Source organism: Paroedura picta, chromosome 18, assembly GCF_049243985.1.
Source record: "Paroedura picta isolate Pp20150507F chromosome 18, Ppicta_v3.0, whole genome shotgun sequence".
NCBI classification, from domain to species: domain Eukaryota; kingdom Metazoa; phylum Chordata; class Lepidosauria; order Squamata; family Gekkonidae; genus Paroedura; species Paroedura picta.
This window is the reverse complement of record NC_135386.1, coordinates 521430-537422: the sequence shown is the minus strand read 5'-3', so window position 1 is coordinate 537422 and position 15993 is coordinate 521430. Positions and strand designations below refer to the sequence as shown.

At 60.3% G+C, this 15993-nt stretch overlaps 2 protein-coding genes across 9 annotated transcripts in view; one reads left to right on the top strand and one right to left on the bottom strand.

Moving 5' to 3' along the window:
- Positions 1 to 15993, top strand: part of ADAM10 (ADAM metallopeptidase domain 10) — a 42429-nt gene that overhangs the window by 23104 nt on the left and 3332 nt on the right. For 5 of the 8 annotated variants that reach the window (XM_077317951.1, XM_077317943.1, XM_077317950.1 and 2 more), the window contains exons 15-19: positions 168 to 294; positions 528 to 8602; positions 8999 to 9743; positions 13401 to 13473; positions 13624 to 13742. In XM_077317951.1, the coding sequence (XP_077174066.1) occupies positions 168 to 294; positions 528 to 622 (222 nt within the window). In that variant the 3' untranslated portion in view covers positions 623 to 8602; positions 8999 to 9743; positions 13401 to 13473; positions 13624 to 13742. The remainder of the gene's footprint in view (positions 1 to 167; positions 295 to 527; positions 8603 to 8998; positions 9744 to 13400; positions 13474 to 13623; positions 13743 to 15993) is intronic. The other 3 variants (XM_077317947.1, XM_077317946.1, XM_077317948.1) reach the window with 3 other exon arrangements.
- On the bottom strand, positions 2617 to 15205 carry LIPC (lipase C, hepatic type). The gene is made up of 9 exons (XM_077317967.1): positions 15030 to 15205; positions 9582 to 9769; positions 9104 to 9283; positions 8518 to 8635; positions 8054 to 8287; positions 7589 to 7831; positions 6586 to 6706; positions 6101 to 6319; positions 2617 to 5371 (listed from the first exon to the last, which is right to left on the bottom strand). The coding sequence occupies exons 1-9, from the start codon at positions 15109 to 15111 to the stop codon at positions 5263 to 5265; spliced, it is 1494 nt and encodes a 497-aa protein (XP_077174082.1). The 5' UTR covers positions 15112 to 15205; the 3' UTR covers positions 2617 to 5262.

Genomic DNA, 15993 nt, shown 5'->3' with positions numbered 1-15993 from the left:
AGTGAATTTGGAAGCCCGGCTGCCTGGGACCGTGGGCTCTTGGGCTCCCCCTTCATCCGGTCCCCCTCTCTCAGGCTCTTTGCTGGGCTGGGGGGCGGGGAGGCAGTCGCTCAGGCCGGGGCTTTCCGGGCCCCCCCGCGAGTCCTCTTGCTCCCTTGCCGTTGCAGGCACATTGGTGGGCGGTCCTGCTGATGGGCATCGCGCTGATCATGCTGATGGCCGGCTTCATTAAGATCTGCAGCGTTCACACGCCGAGCAGCAACCCCAAGCTGCCCCCTCCGAAGCCCCTCCCAGGTCAGTGCCGGCCTGCTTTCTCTGGGCCCCGTCCCTGAAGCGCGTCCTCTCCGTGGGCCGTTCCTTTCCGTGACCTCCGGCCCGCCCCGTGGGGAGTGTGCGGGGTGTCCTGGAGGGGAGGAGGGGCCCCCCGAGCGCGGCGACTCTTGACGGTGAGCGTTTGGGCGCTGCTTCTCTCCCCACCCCCCCCACCCCCCGGGTAACGCTGCCCCCTTCCCTCTCCTGCCGGGCAGGCACCTTGAAGCGCCGGAGACCCCCCCCGACGGCTCAGCCCCCTCCCCGCCAGAGGCCCCGCGAGAGCTACCAGATGGGCCACATGAGACGCTGAGCCCCCTGCTTGTTGCCTTGGATCTTCCTAGTGCCTCTACAGTGGGAAAAATACACTCCAAAGAAACCCTGCGTTCCGCCACCGTCCCCGGCCTGACTCTCACCTCTCCCGGCAGCAGGAGGGCGAGGCCGGGTGGAGGTGGGCTCTCTCGGGACCCGTCCGGCACCCACCCCTTTCCCTGCCGGAAGGAGAGGCGGCGGCGGCCGTGTCGACGGGCCTGGAGCTCCGTGGCTTTTCTCCACCCCCCCCCCCCCCGGCTCTTTGCGGTGGCCTTTCCTTCACCGGCAGGCAGACGTGGCTCCTGTGGAACTGCCGCTCGCCCCCCCCCCCCCCCCCAGAATGAAATGAAAGCATCTCTTGTTCGACTGTCCAGGCTTAGGAAGTGAGGCCGCCTCAACGTTGGAGACATTACTTTGCCGTGTACATAAATGGTTATATGCAGACAGTGTATTCCTAAGGTACACCCGTACTTGTGTGTGCAACTGTAAAACAAGAAAACCGCAATATGGATGTTTCTTTGTATTATAAACCTCCTGCGCTCTTAATGAAGAAATTACTGTTTAATTGACATACTCAGGATAACCGAAGTTGGGGGTGTATAAAAGTCCAGGATTCTGTGTCACTCTAGGGGCAGGAATTGTGGATCGAATCCAGTTCTTCTTTTTGCTCTTTAAAAAATTGTATCTAGACTGCAGAGTCCCCATTACTGCAAAGGATCTGACTGGCCCCGAAAGCCAGAGGGGCTGCTCCTGTACAGGCCCCCCGCTTGGGTCTAGGGGGGCAGGGGGTGAGGTGTGCAGGGCTTCTGCCTCCTGGGCCTCAGGCCCTTCGGCTCGCCTCTCGGCTGCTGTCCCGGGGTCTGGTGGGAACTGTCTGGATTCCTTCTGAGAGCGCTCTGCATAGAAGTGTTTTCAAAACGGAACAATCTCTGCCTCTTCTGTGAAATGATCGATATAATTTCTTCCCAGGCTTCAGTAGGAAGAGCATCATGTCTTCAGTTCTGTTTATCTCCTCCCAGTTGGCAGCTGGTTTTCTTTGATGAGCTCTGATAGTCTTAATATGTGGCAGTTAGGTTCCCAGTTCTGACAAACTTGGGAGAGATTTAAAAAACTGTGTGATTTATTATTATTACTTTATAATTTTAAGAAGTATTTTGGTAACCTCTCAGCATGACACTGTTGTTTTATTTTTGTTTTGTTTTTTAAGATAACCACTAAAGCGTGTCGTTTGGTGGCAGCGGTAGGTGCTGCCAGAGGCGAGTTGCCGTTCTGCCGGCCAGCCGGGGCAGGGCTGGGAAGGCTTGGAGAGAGGCCGGCAGCATGACGCCAGCCCCCAGCCCCCCCCCCCCCAGCTTCTAGGACCAGTGTGAATAATTGGCATTTTAGAAGAGAAAAGTCAAGAGCAGTGTGGTGAGATCAGCTTTACTGCTATGCAGGCAATGGAAGAGGGCATTACTTGAGCTTGTGATCCGCTGCTTCTGTTTTTCCAAAAGCAACGAGCTCATTAGGCAGGGGGAGGCCAGTGGCTGTGTGAACATTTCTGGCTTTGCTTAGCGATCAGGTTGCTTAAGGGTCCAGGTGGGTCTGTGTGGGGCTTTCTTCTTCTTCTTCTTTTGCTTTCGTTGTTTTATTCCCAAGAGTATAAGGTTTACACACCCATTTTCACAATGTGACGCAAGCCAGCAAGGCCAAAAATGTTAGAGAATACAATGGGATCTCTTCCTTGTAAAACTTGTACAGTACGTGGTGACTTTTTTCAAAATACTGCTTTTTTGTACATGGTTTAGAGACAAAATTTTGTACACAAGAAAACCCTCCCCTCCCCCCTCCCCCCCCCCCAAGACCAAGAGACTCTAAATAATTCTGAAGGATCTTAACTAGTTCGCAATCTCTGTCGTTGCTTTTAAACACATTTTAAAATGCATTTGGGGTTGCTTTTTTGCTTCTTGTGTTGTTTATTTTCCAGACTGCAAAAGACTGAAAGCCAGGTTTGCATTTCTAAAATCAATGACTTTTATTCTGCAAGAGTTCCTAGTAGCGTCTTGAGCGTGGCAGATCTTTTGGAAGATGTAAATGCATTGCTTCTCATGTTATCCTGTGGCTCGGGTGCTCGGCGGAGAGCTGGCCGCCCTGACAGATTGGGGGGGGGGGGGGGGTAAGGGGGGCAAGTTGAAATGTTTTCTGCAAAAGACAAAGCTGCACTGAACTCTCCGCTCTCCCGTCGAAATGTGGTAAATTGAAATCTCACCCTCCAGACAAAATGGCGATCTAATACTGCTGTCGGTTTAATGTCCACTGTGTTTTATACAGTATCTTTTTTTCTGTTCACTTTGGAAATTTTTACTAAAAAGTTGCAAAAAAAATAATAAAGTATTGTGCGAAGAAATGTAAGGTTTTTTGAAACTTGAAATGCATTAATAAATAGACTTGATGAAATCATTCTGAAGGTTTCCGTGACTCTCCAGCTCCAGCGGCTTCCTCCTCCCGGGCGGTTCTTCTTCTTCCCTGCAGCGTGGCTTCTCTTGCCACGTCAGTCCGCCTCCAGGCTGGATTACTGCACTGGCTCCAGCCCTTGTAGACTGCGTGAAACTCCGGCAGGCTTAAAGCCCAGCGAGGGACTGGCCAGAGCCTGCGGGGAACGGGGCTCTCATGGCTCCCCAGCAGCCTGCCGTATTCCTAGCTGCAGGGCAGATCATGGGCAGCTTAGGAGCTCCTGCAACTGGGGCGGAGAGGTAGAGGGACCATTGCTGGCAACCGTCTTCTGGAAATCCTTCCCCACCCAAATTCTTAGCTGGCACTTTCTGTGTCGTTTTCTGGGTATCCTCCCCCCCCCCCCCCCCAATATCTGGCATAGATTCAGCCACTCGTTGTGTTTGTTTGAACTCGCTCTGCTTTGTCTTTGTTGTGCTCCTGCACTGTGTAGGGAGACCCTCCGGGACCCTCTTCGCTGGACTCTGTCGGGGAGCTCCACGCCTGGGCAGGGCGCTGGTTTCCTGAGGTCTGTGTGTGAATGTGGGTTACGCACAACTCCTGTCTCAGGGAGCTCACGGAAGCAGGACGCTGATATCAGGGGGGAGAAGTCTGTGTTGTGAGAACTGCTTCAGAAGAACTGACTGGCCCAGGGACACCCAGGAGGCTTCGGGTGAAGGAGGAGGGGGGAATCGAACCCAGCTCCCCAGAGGAGAGCCACTGCTCTTCCCCACCCCCACCCCCACCCTACGCTGAGCTTCAGTCTTCCTTGCCAAATTGCCCCAGAGAAATAGGAACTCTGCTGCGTCTCCAGCATCCAAAGGGTAGAAATGGCTGGAAGAGGCTGGAGGAACGAAAATACGTCACACCACCCCTTCCTTTTTTCAGTCCTTGAGGCTCAGGGAAGCAACGTTCGCTCTGACAGATTGCTGGGTCCGTTTTCTCTGACGGTCGGTCCGTGTTAAATGCTTTGTTTTCTGCTTGCAGGGTCGGTGCAGGGAGAGGAGGCCCCAGGGCCGGCTTCGGGGGCAGGGGCATTGGCCCTCCAGCCGGGTGAGTGTTTTGCAGAGCTCTCCCCTTCTGTCCCCCTCCCGGCCTCTTGCGGCTTAAAAAGCGACTTAACAGGCATTGATTCCCAAGCCTGCCACCCACCCACCCACTTTGCCCTCCGTGTGATTATCCTGATGAAATTACGGCTCCGTATAGATTCCTGAGATGGCTGGGGGGGGGGTGGCTTGGGCTGCAAGGGCTATTTATAGGATCAGTGGGAAGAACAAAGCTGTGGGGATGAATGCTTGGTGAGCATGTATTGGGGCGGGGAGGGGGGGCTCCAGGGGCACCTGTGTGGTGTCTCTGAGCCTGTCAACAGACATAAGGGACGGCTGGCTACGCAGTTCCCTGGGTGGCCTTTTATCCGGGCTGCTGAGGTGTCCTGCTCGGCTCTGGCTGTGCCGGGTGTCGTCACGACAGAGAGATTTTGGTGAGGGGAGCGAGAGGCTGTGTTGGGGGCTTTGAGGGGGCCTGTGGATCAGGCCAGCCCGGCTGGCGCAGCCATGGCTGGGGCCGGTTTCTGAAGCGCAGCCGTGTGATCCATGTGGGAAGCAGCCCCCACTTGCTGAGAATAGCTCACCTGTGTGGCAGTCGAAGGCAGCAGCCCCGAGACCTGGGGGGGCTGAGCCTGCCTGCCTGCCTGCCTTCACTGGTTTTCATGGCCTTCCTGGTTTCTCGGTCCCCCCCCCCCCCCCGCCTCGGCCTCCCCTTCCCGTCTGGCTTTTGCCTGTCCCGCCTGCCTCTCCTGGGGCCTAGCCGCCTGTCCCTCCTTACTCCTCGGCCGAACGCAGCAGGGGGGGGGGGCTGGGGCTGGGAACCAAGGACCTGCCTGCCAGAGTTGGCTCAGGCCAAAATTGCTGCTCTTACTGAGCCTGTAATGAACAGTTCCTGCTTAGCAGCTCTCTGCCGACATGCATATTTTGGGGTTTGTTTAGCAGCTGATTTCACACTTCTGTATTTTTATATCCTCAGCTAACCTCTCAGAGCTATGCAACCTGTTGTATTTTGGGTCTGGTTTTCTTTCGTAATCTTTTTTTTTTTTTCACTTTAAAAATAAACGTTCTGTAGGAAGTCTCAGCAGCGCGGCCTCAAGCGGCCCCTCCGGGTCCAGGCAGGTCCTGCTCATGCTGGCGTCCTCAGCCGCCGGGACTGGATCTCGCATCTGACAAACGTCTTCTCTTGGCCCGGGTAGAGGTGCAGATCATCGGCACTTTGAGAACAGAACGTCAGCCTGGGCAGAAGAGAGCAGACCGAGGGGACAGCGGTGACTAGTGCTCAGAGCCCATCGCGTTTTTCTGTGGTCGCCTTCTGGGAGGCACCCAAAAGCACTTTGGGCCGTCAAAAGCTCCCTCCCCCTGCGGAAGGCTCCGGCACCGTGAATCGAATACATCTCAAGCCTCTCCTCGGGTCAGGTGCTGGGAGAGAGAGATCGCAAGCCCCGGGCGGTGGCAGCAGCAATAGAAGCAGAGGCCCCCAAAAACACTCTTAACAGGGAAGAATGCGCAGCAGCGGCCCAAACACGCCTCGTGGTTCTAATCAGGCTCAGACTTTTAACCAGGACACTTCCCCCCTGCTGGAGGAACACCGCCGGGGAGGCCGTCTATGAAGAGGATTTCCAGGGTGGAGGGGGCCAGAACCCAGAAGGCCCCGCTTATTTTGAGCCACGCCGTCACAGGGACCCGGGAAGAGAACACACAGAAGCAGCTGTTCCCTCAGGGATGCCAGCCACAGCTGCCGAGGGCTCTACAAGGCCTAAAATTGGGCAGGGTCTCCAGGAAGGGCCAGCGGTGGAAATGCCCCCTCCTCACCCTGCCCGGAGCCAGCCTGCGGAGTTGCTGCAGCACCCGTGCCCATTTTCTGGAGCGGCCCCGTGTGTGTGTGGGGGGGGGGGGGTCCCGCTTGTGGGGACCCTGCCTTCCCCGGACTCCTCGGGCGGAGGCCTTTCCCAGGCGGTGCTTACTTCTGCTGCGTCTCTCCGGCCTTGACCCTCAGCGCCTGCACGACCAGTCCCGGCTGGTGGTTCCTCTTCTTCCAGGGGATGATGGTCTGTACCGTGTTCCAGATGTTCTCCCAAATGGCCGTGCCTTCCCACTTCAGTTTGATCATCATCAGCTCTCCGATGTCGGCCTCCAGCGGGACGAGGAAGGTGTAGGTCTTATTTCCGCTGATGCCTTCCACCCTGCGGCGGAAGAAGGGGGGACGAGAGAGCAAGAGGGGCACTCTTCGGGTTACGTCTCAGGCAAGTCTGCGCAGCACGTCGTTGTCCCTTAGCCTGAGCAGCCAAAGCAAATGGACGTGGGGAGATTCAGAAGCCAGCTCTCCTTCCCCAGCCTCCCGCTGAGGCTCAGGGCTCCCGCCAGCCTCCCGCCCGGGAAAGGGGCAGGCCATGACCCAGGGGCCAGCATCCAGGGCCCGTGGAGGCCGAGGCAGAGCCTGGCTGCTCACAGAGTCTTGGAGAGGTTCTCGACATCGTCTTGGCTTCCTGTCAGGGAGATGGTCAGCGTGGGATCGATCTGCTTCTCCTGGAATTCACTGATGAAGTGGATCTTGAACTGGTAGTGGTACACTGCGGGGAGAAGGGGAGCCGCCAGGGGAAGCCGAGGGTCAGGCGGGCATGGGGCAGCTCCTCCTGGGGGGCTCTGCTCTCGCCCCACGCCGGATTGTGAGCTCTGCACAGGCGCGAGGTCAGGCGTTGCTCAAACTGCAAAACGGCTTTGTTTCCCCACAGAGCCATTTCCCTCGCCTTAGGAGCAAGCAGGAGAGGAGGAGGGGGTTCTGGTTCCCCACTCCCCAAAGGAATCGCTAAGCAGCCTCCCTCTCCCCATAACCGGCACCCTGCAAGGCAGGTGGGGCAGAGAGGGCTCTGAGAGAACTGGGAGAGGGCCAGAACCACCCAGCTGGCTGCAGGGAGAGGAGGAGTGGGGAATCGAACCCGGCTCTCCAGACAAGAAGCTGCCTCTCTTAACCCCCACACCACACTGGGAAGGTGCTGGTCCTGCCTCAGGGAGAACTTCCAGGCAGATCAGGCCCTGGGCCCTGAGCCTCTGCTGGAGTTCCCCCCCCCCCCTTCGCTTCTGAGATTCTCACATGATGCTTGCGGCATTGGGAGGGGGAGTCATTGCGGATCACTTGAGGGAGCCCGAAAGAATAGTCACCCTGTTTGCCCAGTGAAAGACCACACTTGTTCTGCGAACTGACCTTTGGGCCTTGCACATTCCTGAGGTTGGTGCCCCCCCCCCCCCGTGCCAGCAAGGCTCAGCGTGAAGCGAAGGTCCAAATGGGGAAGGATCAGAGCCGTCTCAGGGCAAGCTACGGCGGCCTTTTGTCATCCCGTCCCCCCGGACACCCTGGGCCAGATTCCCAAAGGCTGCCAGAGGGCGGGGGCCGTGATGGCCCTGCAGGGCCAGTTGTTGCCGGCGTCCGTGCTGTGCCCGGGAGGGGTGCCCACCTTTGAAGGGGGGGTGGGGCTGGGTCTTGAGGAAGAGCTGCCTGCTGGCGGGGACCCTCTCCTGCCGGATGCCGTAGCCCAGCGTGTTGCAGCGGCTCCTCTGGCAGCTGAGGCACTGGCCCTTGTCGAAGGTCTGCATGTCTTTGCACCAGTAGCCCATGCTCTGCTTGTTGCTGTGCTGCAGGGAGTCGATGAACAGGTGGACCGACCGCTCGTGGGCGCACTTCACCGTCTGCGTGAGGCCTGGGGACACAGAACCGGGGGCGGCGAATCTTAGCCGGCGGCCCAGCCTCCGAGGACGGCGCTCGAGACCGGCTCGCTTCTCTCCCTGAGACTCCCTGCAGGGTGGCCCAAAGTTCCCGGTTCCCTGGGGTCACCCGCCCCTTGCAACGCAAGATTTGGAGCCTGCCCTTCCTCCTCCCGCACCGTGGCCAGGCCCGCCGCCCGCCCACCCGCCTGCCTTACCCCGGATCCCGTACTGGACGATGTGGTCGTAGACGTGCATGATGTGGCAGCCGGGCTGGAATGTGCCCCCGTTGGGGTAGAAGTCAAAATGCGCCACCGGCTGCTTGATGCCCACGCTGAGGCCCATGTGCTGCTGGGTGAAGGTGTGGATGGCGTCCACAAAGTCCGCGTCGTCCGGAGACAGGCGGTCAGTTGGGGACATGCCTTCGAAGAGGGGGCCGGCCGGATCGAGGCCTGCGGAAATGGGAAGAGGCGGGCCGTCCCCTCTCTGCGTTTCGGGGAAGAGGACTTGGCAACGGCCTTTGCTGGCTCTGGAGCTCCTAGTGGTGGAGAGCGCAAGGGGGCCGTGGGCCCACAACCCCCCCCCCCCAGCCCTTCTACCAAACCCCACAGATAGGGCCCAGAGTCGGCCCTGGGGCTTTGTGGCGTCCCCTCCTGGGCCTTCGTACCCGGACTCTTCTCACCTGTGATTCTGCCGATCTTTTTCCCACCCCTGAGGGAGCTGCCGGCAAAGCCAGAGACGTGAGCTCCGAGGCTGTAGCCGATGAGGTGGGCGTTACTTCTGGAGAACTGGACGGAGGCCTGGGGGGAGAGGGAGGCCTTGGCGTGTTTATTAGGGCAAAGGACACCCTCTGCCAAGCAAGGTCAGTGCTTGGATGGGGGACCCCTGCGGAGGTCCAGGCAGGCAGCAGCCAACCACCTCTTGCAAGACGGCCCAATTAGCAGGCTGCCTTTCAGCGGAGAAGTCCCAGAGGGGGCTTGCCTGCACGCCTGCTCCAACTGAGGAGAGGAGGCTCGTGGCCCGAGGGGTGGATCGGCACAGGGGTTCCTGGTGCCGCCCCTCCTCCCTCTCAGTGCTGGGTGGGGGGCTGCAAGCTTTGGGGTGCCAGCAGAGTGTCTGTTGCCCCTCAAAATGTTGCCCCTCGCCTTCCTTTCCCGCTACAGCCACGACACGGAAGCTCCTGTGCGAACAGCCCCACCGCCACCCCACAGGGGACGGGCAGCACTGGGGGAGCCTGGATTGAAAGGATCCCAAGCCCTCCTGCTTACCTCCAGCCATTCCAGGAAGCGAGCGATCTCCTGGCCGACGTCCCGCGTGTTCTGCACTGCGATGGGGTAATGCCGGTAGGCCAGGGTGAGCCAGTCGGCAATGACCACGTTGGTCTGTGGGTGCCGAGACTTCAGAGCTTCGGCCAGCTTCCAGATCCAGCCTTCCAGCCGTCCGTCCACCTGCAGGCCCAGCGGGAAGAGCTCAGGGGGAGAGCCGGACCCCCACCCCCACCCCCAGGCTCCCGGACGTGGCCCTGGCCGTGGGCTGGCAGAGGGGAGCCTGACCGCATGCACGGGCTGCCCTGCCAGGGAAATGAAGGCCGTTGGATTGGTTTCTCCCCGGAAGGGACTCGAGCTTCCACAGCACAGGCGAGGTGCACGGGTGGACCTCGGGCGTCTCAGCAGGACTCCCCTGTCGTTCTTAGAGGCCGGAGGAGGCCTGCGGAAGCAGCAGGGGCAGAGCAAGGGAGGGACTCACCGACCAGCCGTGGACGATCATCACCAGCGGGAGGGAGGCGTTGAATCTGCACCTCTGCAGGGTCTGCGGCTGCTGGAACTCGACCAGGCAACTCTCCTCGGCCGGATTGGAGTAGAGCAGGAACCGGGTGTCTGAACTGCGGCCGCCGGGCTTCCTCTGCAGGTGGGCCATCTGCAGCCCCTGAGGCCCTGCAGAGAGAGGGATGGGGGGCTTCCGGAACAGGTGCTGAAGGGACCTGGTCAGACACCCGTTGGGGGTCAGCAGCCCCCCCCCCTGAGGGTCTGAGGCCGTGGGGTCAATCCAAGGCTAATTTGCTGTCAGGGTCTGTTTCCCCCTTCTTGCTTTCAAAACAGGATATGGCCCCGCCCTCCCCGTTTCCCTGCAGGTATTTCCCTTGACAGGCTAATGTTCGGGCCTGGCACCGTCAAAGAAGACCGTGGTCTCCTGAGATGCTAAACCTGGCTCTGCCTAAGAGGCTGAAGACCAGAGGCTCCCCAAACCGTAGGACTTTGAGCCCACGAGATAACGTGAAGCTGCCGTGCTCAGATCCTGGCCTCTTGGCATCAGCCTGGTCTGCTCTGGCAGACGCTCTCCAACCGGCCTCCAGCTCTGAGGTCTTTCCCATCCCTCCTGCCTGGTCCTGCGGACTGGAGGGGGGGGCCTGGGGCTGACCCGGGGGACTTCTGCCCGCCAAGGCCCCCTCTGCTGCAGGGGCAGCCTTGGCAGTTCTCTTGCAGGAACTCCGTTTCCGCTCGCCGCCCCTGAGCCTGAGAGGATGCAAAATTCTCTCCTCTCTGGGCTGCTCTTCCGCTGGTGCGGGAATCATTAGCTTTCAAGGCAGGGTGTGGGGCGTGCGCGTTGGCCTCTCCCCAAACCAGCTCCCACCACCCCTTGATGTTCTGGCGCCCGCCTCATGCTTAGCCCCAGCAGCTCTCCTCCCTTCTCCCCCCCCCCACCACCACCTTTAATTTCTGACACATGGATGCGATTTGCACCCTGAGCGGCAGAGACTTCCTCTGCAGGCAGGACGTGCAACGGGCGGGCGGGAGCTGCGGGAAGCCAGAAGGCAAGCTGTGAACCATAAACAGAGGGAACAAATCTCCTCGTTCCCGAAGTTTAATTAAAGCACAACTCTGGGCTAGAAATGTGCTTGTTTCGGGCTAGGGCTGCTTCGGAAGAATGGCGTTCTGGTCTGGCCACCTCTCTCAGCTGGAGGGCTCGGCCAGGCTCCCCCTCTGCCCCCACTCTGCTCATCCTGCTAGAGCACCCTTCGCTCTTTCCCAGCCCCACACATACAGCTGGGAAGCCTGGGGGTGGGGTCCCTGAGCCCACGCCAGCCAGGCGAGGTAGCCCTGCTCACCCCAGAGCTTCCGGTCTGCCTTGTGCAGCCAGCCTCCGGGGGCTGGGCCTTGTCAGGCGCGTGAGACAGGCAGCTCCCTATGGGGGCAAGATTCGCCTGTGATGGGGAGGGGGCCGCTGCCCCGAGGCCCCTGCTGCTTTGACCTGCACCTAGCGGCATTTCCCGAGGACTGTGCCAGGCGCTGGAGGAGCACCTTCCAGTGAGGCAGCTCCGGCTTGGCAGGCGCAGCTTCCTCCTGCGGCCCCGTCCGGCTTCCTCTGCCTGCACTCCGGGCTCCCCACAAGGTGATCTTGCGCAGGGCCGAGTGCCAGGGGGGAGGCCGGGAAAACCACTAATTCAGCACAATCTCTGCACTGCAGACTTGGAGGAGGAAGCTCCCTGCCAGGGGGGCCCAGCGCTTCAGGCCGGGCAGGGGAATCGGGCAGCCGCTATGCTGGCGCCCTGCAGAGGTTTGTCCCACGCCCCTTCGGAGTGAAGGGCTGCTGGTGCTCTGTCTTGGAGGGGCTAGCAGCGGGCATGGGTGCTCCGGGGGGGTGAGTAGGGAGGCGGCCGTCTCAGGCAACCCTTTGGGGTTTTGGCCTTCGGAGCCTCGTTTCTGCTTGGTTCGTTTTGCAGCAATATGGCGAGCTGCTCCGACAGCCTGTCTGCAACGCAATGAAGTGGGAGTCTTTTATGAGGCCCCTGGAATTGGCAGGCACATGCATATTTCAGTGGGCCACGATGCCGTCACAGCCGGCGGTCTCTGCAGCAAGAACGTCCCAGCGCCCTTCTCCTCCACGGGGGTCCCGGGCAGAGAGGGCTCTGTGGGGCCATGACGAGCGGGGGAGCGTCGCTTGGCTGGGGTCCGGGTGAAGGGATTCCTGGCCGGGTCCTGTCCCAGGCAGAGCCCCTCCCTAAGCACCCGTGGGTGTGGGGTCCCCTGGCGAAGGCAACCTTGGCTGATTTATTAGTGCAATTAATAAAGGGAAGGTTTTTACATTTTTGCCGCAGAAGGAAAGAGGGGGAGACGGTGTCTCCAAAGAGGCCACGCCTGCAATTAATCAATGCAATTAATCAGCTAATCACGCGCCGCTTGTAGAACACACACGCCTCTTGGCTTTTGCCGTTTCTCCGGCTTTTTCACGAGGCCATTAACTTGTACAGGGCATGGGAGCTATTGACCCGTTCTAGAATTTTGTTCTGTTCAGCACAGCGGGAGCCTGCAGCTGACGGCTGATGGATTTCCGGGCGTTCTGGCTGCACGACACTCCCACCCCACCCGCCTCCCTCTTCCCGGGGAGGGGCCCCTTGCCCGTGCTCCACATCAGCCAGTGTAGCGGCCAAGAAGAGGGTGACTACTCTGGCCTCTGCCTCCCCAGCCTGGAGAGCTCTGCTAAGCTGCCCATGGGGCTCCTCCCTGGCAGGGGGGGGGTGGAGTTGTCCCCTGCTTTTCTCTCCCCGAAGGCATCTCAGAGCTGCTGACCGTGGCCTCCCCTTCCCCTCCCCACCACAGACACCCTGGGAGGGAGGGAGGGAGGTCTGAGAGAGTCCCCCCCACCCCTGAAAAAAAAGAAAAGTCCTCAGAGCGGCTCCAGGGCCAGCAGAGCCAGTCCTGACACGGCTGTGACCGAGAGCATGTTAAAGCAGCCCTGAGCAAGCTGTGCCCAGCGACCCCTCTTGCCCTCTGCCCGGCCAGCACCCCTGGAAGCGCAGCTGGGACTTGACTGACAGCTGTCACTTCTAGCGCTGATCTAGTCCGCCTTACACACAGCTGAGGGCCGGGCAACCCCGGTTGCGAGGCGGCCGTGAACAAGAGATGCTCTGTGAGCGCTCCAAGGCATCATTGCCAGAGTATCTCCTTCCACGAAGAGGTTGAGGATCCAGTTCATTCCTGAGCCATTTAGGCACCGCGACCTTTGGAACGGAAGGCTAACAATCCCCTGGTTAACGATTAATTGGGGTCCCCCAGTGGCCCCCGGGTTCTTTCACTAGCCAGAGGTTCGGTTCAGATAATTCAGCAGATACAAATCTTTTTCTGAAAGGCGTCCACACAAAGACTTGCTCTTCCTCGTAGATGGAAAGCTAGCAGTCCAGGGTCCTGCGTGGCGTTCCCCTTCAAGAAAAAGCTTCTGCAACTCTTTGATAGGCTTTGGGATATCACGGCTGACCTGGAGAGAGGGAAGCTGATATGTCTCCGGCAGTGAGCCTTTATTGGCGGCTGATTAAAGATCAAGGAGGGGAAGCAGTTTTCTCTGTTGGGACGCCATGGCACAAGATCGGGGGGTGGCCAGTTAAAATGTTGACAGCAGGCCGAAGAAGCAAAAACGGGGGGGGGGGGGTGATCGCAAAGGCGATTCTGAGGAACGACGGAAGGGGGGCCTCCCGAAAGGGATCGGTTCTTCTTGGCCGTGCAGCCCCTCCATTCATAATTAACGAGGGCAAATACTTCCCAGATTCTAGCTAGCATTTCTTATTTGCAGGTTCTGGAATAATTGAATGGAGAGCCTCAAGACCGGGGGAGAAATTAAATCGCGTCATTCATAATTAACCAGGGTGAATATTTCATACATTCTAGCCTCGTGTTTCTTTTATTTGCAGAGTTCAGAATAATTGAATCTGGAGTCGGGAGGCCGGGGAGGAGAAGAACGGAGCGGCAAATTCAGCCAGGCTTAATTAATTCTGCTTTTGCGTCTCTTGCTTCAGGGAGAGGAGGAGGAGGAGGGCGGATTGTCAGCATCTGAGCGGAGTCGTAGACGGCAAAGATCTTCTGCGAAGGAGCCAGCTTGGCGTCTGCCTGCCGCCTGGACACCCAAGGCTGCCTGGTGAGAAGAGCCTCGTGCTCCAGTCTCTGGCGGTTTTAATTGGCAGAGGCTGAGCCCCGAACGGGAGGGCTGCTGGGCTCTCCCACAGCTGGGCGGCCTCTCCCTGGATCTCTAGCAGAACCTCCCTTCGGTTATGGGAACCGGTGTGCTCCATGCAGGGGAACGGAGCCCAGAAAATAGGCCCACAGGATGCAGTCCAGGCATGCGCATTTCATAAGCTCCGGGAGCTTCATTCCTGGTCTAGCCCAAGGCCCCCCCTGCACCCGCCTTGGCCTCCCACAACCGTGCTTGGTCCGCCTTGGAGGCTGCGTTCAGAGCGAGAGTTTCGGGGGGGGGTGGGGTCTTGCCACCCTGACAGCTCTGGCCCCACGGAGCTGGCTTCAGCTTTAGAGAAGGGAAGGGAAGGAGGCCAGACCGCAGCAGAGGCAGGTGGGGCTGAGAGAGCTCTGGGAGCACAGCTCCAAGAGAACTGTGACTAGCCCAAGAACAGCCACCTAGGTGCCTCCTCACCTGAGAGCGGACGGGGGTCTTGCAGATCCTTGAGAGCCCCTCGGTGGTCCCTCCCCCCGCTGTTTCCCACCGTCCCATTCCTGAGGGAGCCGTTTCCCAGCACGAGGGAAGCATGAGCCAGCACCATGCCCTCAACGCTCCCGCCGCCCCTGCTGCAGCCGCCCCTTCCTGGGGCCAGCCCTTGTTGGCCTTTGAGGCGGCTTCCCTCGCGCGGCAGCCCCCCGTTTCCAACGGATTCGTTTGACGGACAGCCTTCCTCCTTCCTGCCCTGTGCCCGCAGCGCACCATGTATGCAGTGCCTTTGCCAAAGGGGTGGCCGCTAGCCGCCAGCCTTGGCACACGCGGGCACGGCCCTTCTGTCGCTCCCGCCGCCCCCCCCCTGCCAGGAAGGCTTAATCGTGGTGCTCGGAAACGGCAGTGAGCGGGGCCCCCCAGCCCTTCCCCTCCCCAGAGCCAGCTCGACCCAGCCACGACCACTGTGGCCAACACCAAGGAAGGGGAAGCCACCCGCTCGCAGGGAGGCCGCGCTCCCCAGTCCCCTGCCTAAGTCAACCCAGAGGTGCCCCCAAAGGTGCCCAGTCAGACCCAGGAGAGCTCGGACCCGTGAATCCTCCGCAAAGAGTCCGGGGCTGGAGGGAGCTCTGCGGGACCCCTGGAGCAGCCCCGCCCGTTCTCCTTCCCCCTCCCCTCTGGCCAGGGCCAGGTCTCCCCGTCTCCCCCCTCTGAGGGCATCCTCTGCAGAGTGACCCCTTGCCCCCTGGGGGCCCGACAGCTCACCTTTCCTCCGCCTTCTTGCGGGTTCTTCCTGGGCAGTGGCGCAGGCGAGGAGCAGAAGGGCGAGGACCGGGGAGCTCCTCATGGCGGGCCTTCCCCACCCAGGGCCGGACGGCTTCTCGGCGACTCCCGCAGAGGCAAGAAACGGCCCCTTCCGATCTCGCCAACCCCGTTAATGATTAACCTGCCCCAGGGAGTCTGCTCCCCCACCGCCCTGGCCTCTCCCTCCCGGCCCCCAAGGGAGCTCCTGGCCTTCAGGGGGAAGGCCTCCAAGCAGCAGAGCGAGGTCTCGGTCCGGGGCCCCTTGAAGACCAGCCAAGTTCCCTGCAAGGGCCCTCGTGGCCAGAGGGAGGTCTGCTGGGGCCCGAAGGCTTCCACGCAGAATAAAAGTGCCCCTGGGCTCATGTCTTTTGCCCTTGCTGGAGCGTCCATGTGTGGCCACGTGGGGGTCAGAAGTGGGGCAGAGAGGACCTGATGCCAGCATGAGCCCAGCCCCCCCCCGAACCCCAAGGAAGCCCCTTGCTGGGCAGGCCGCCTTGGGGTCCCCACGGGCCTCCCCATCAGCCTCTGTTCTGCACTGCACTGCCTGCCCTCCCTGGGAGACCCGGGGGCCGGTCGGAGAAGACCAGGCTGGAGCTGGGCCAGGAAATAAGGTCAGCCTCTTTGTAGCTTGCTAGCACTGGCTAAAGTCACATCCTGGAGCCTGCAGAGGGCTGTATCGATGGGGCGTTCTGGGCCCTCCAGTCTCCCTGGCTGGGGGGGCGGGTGTTGGCTGGGGGGGGGGGGGTGGGAGTGTGGACAGTTGGCCCTATTCCCAGGGCATCCCCCCCCCCAGGCCTGGTGGTTGCCCGTGGCTCTTTTCCTAGCCGGGGATGGAAGGGCGTCTCTCCCAGCAGGGCGGCTGAACTGGGCAAATATTCCCAGAGGCCGTGTTTGCCGGCCCGGGCAGTGTCCTTGGACCGGGAGG

What these genes read in the sequence shown, in the direction of transcription:
- LIPC (XM_077317967.1), bottom strand. Translation starts at nt 15,111, where the DNA reads ATGAGGAGCTCCCCGGTCCTCGCCCTTCTGCTCCTCGCCTGCGCCACT. An exon ending in CGCAAGAAGGCGGAGGAAAG is followed by an intron (nt 9,770 to 15,029) that starts GTGAGCTGTCGG and finishes CTCTCTCTGCAG; the next exon opens with GGCCTCAGGGGCTGCAGATG. An exon ending in GCCCCACCCCCCCTTCAAAG is followed by an intron (nt 6,707 to 7,588) that starts GTGGGCACCCCT and finishes TTCTCCCCGCAG; the next exon opens with TGTACCACTACCAGTTCAAG.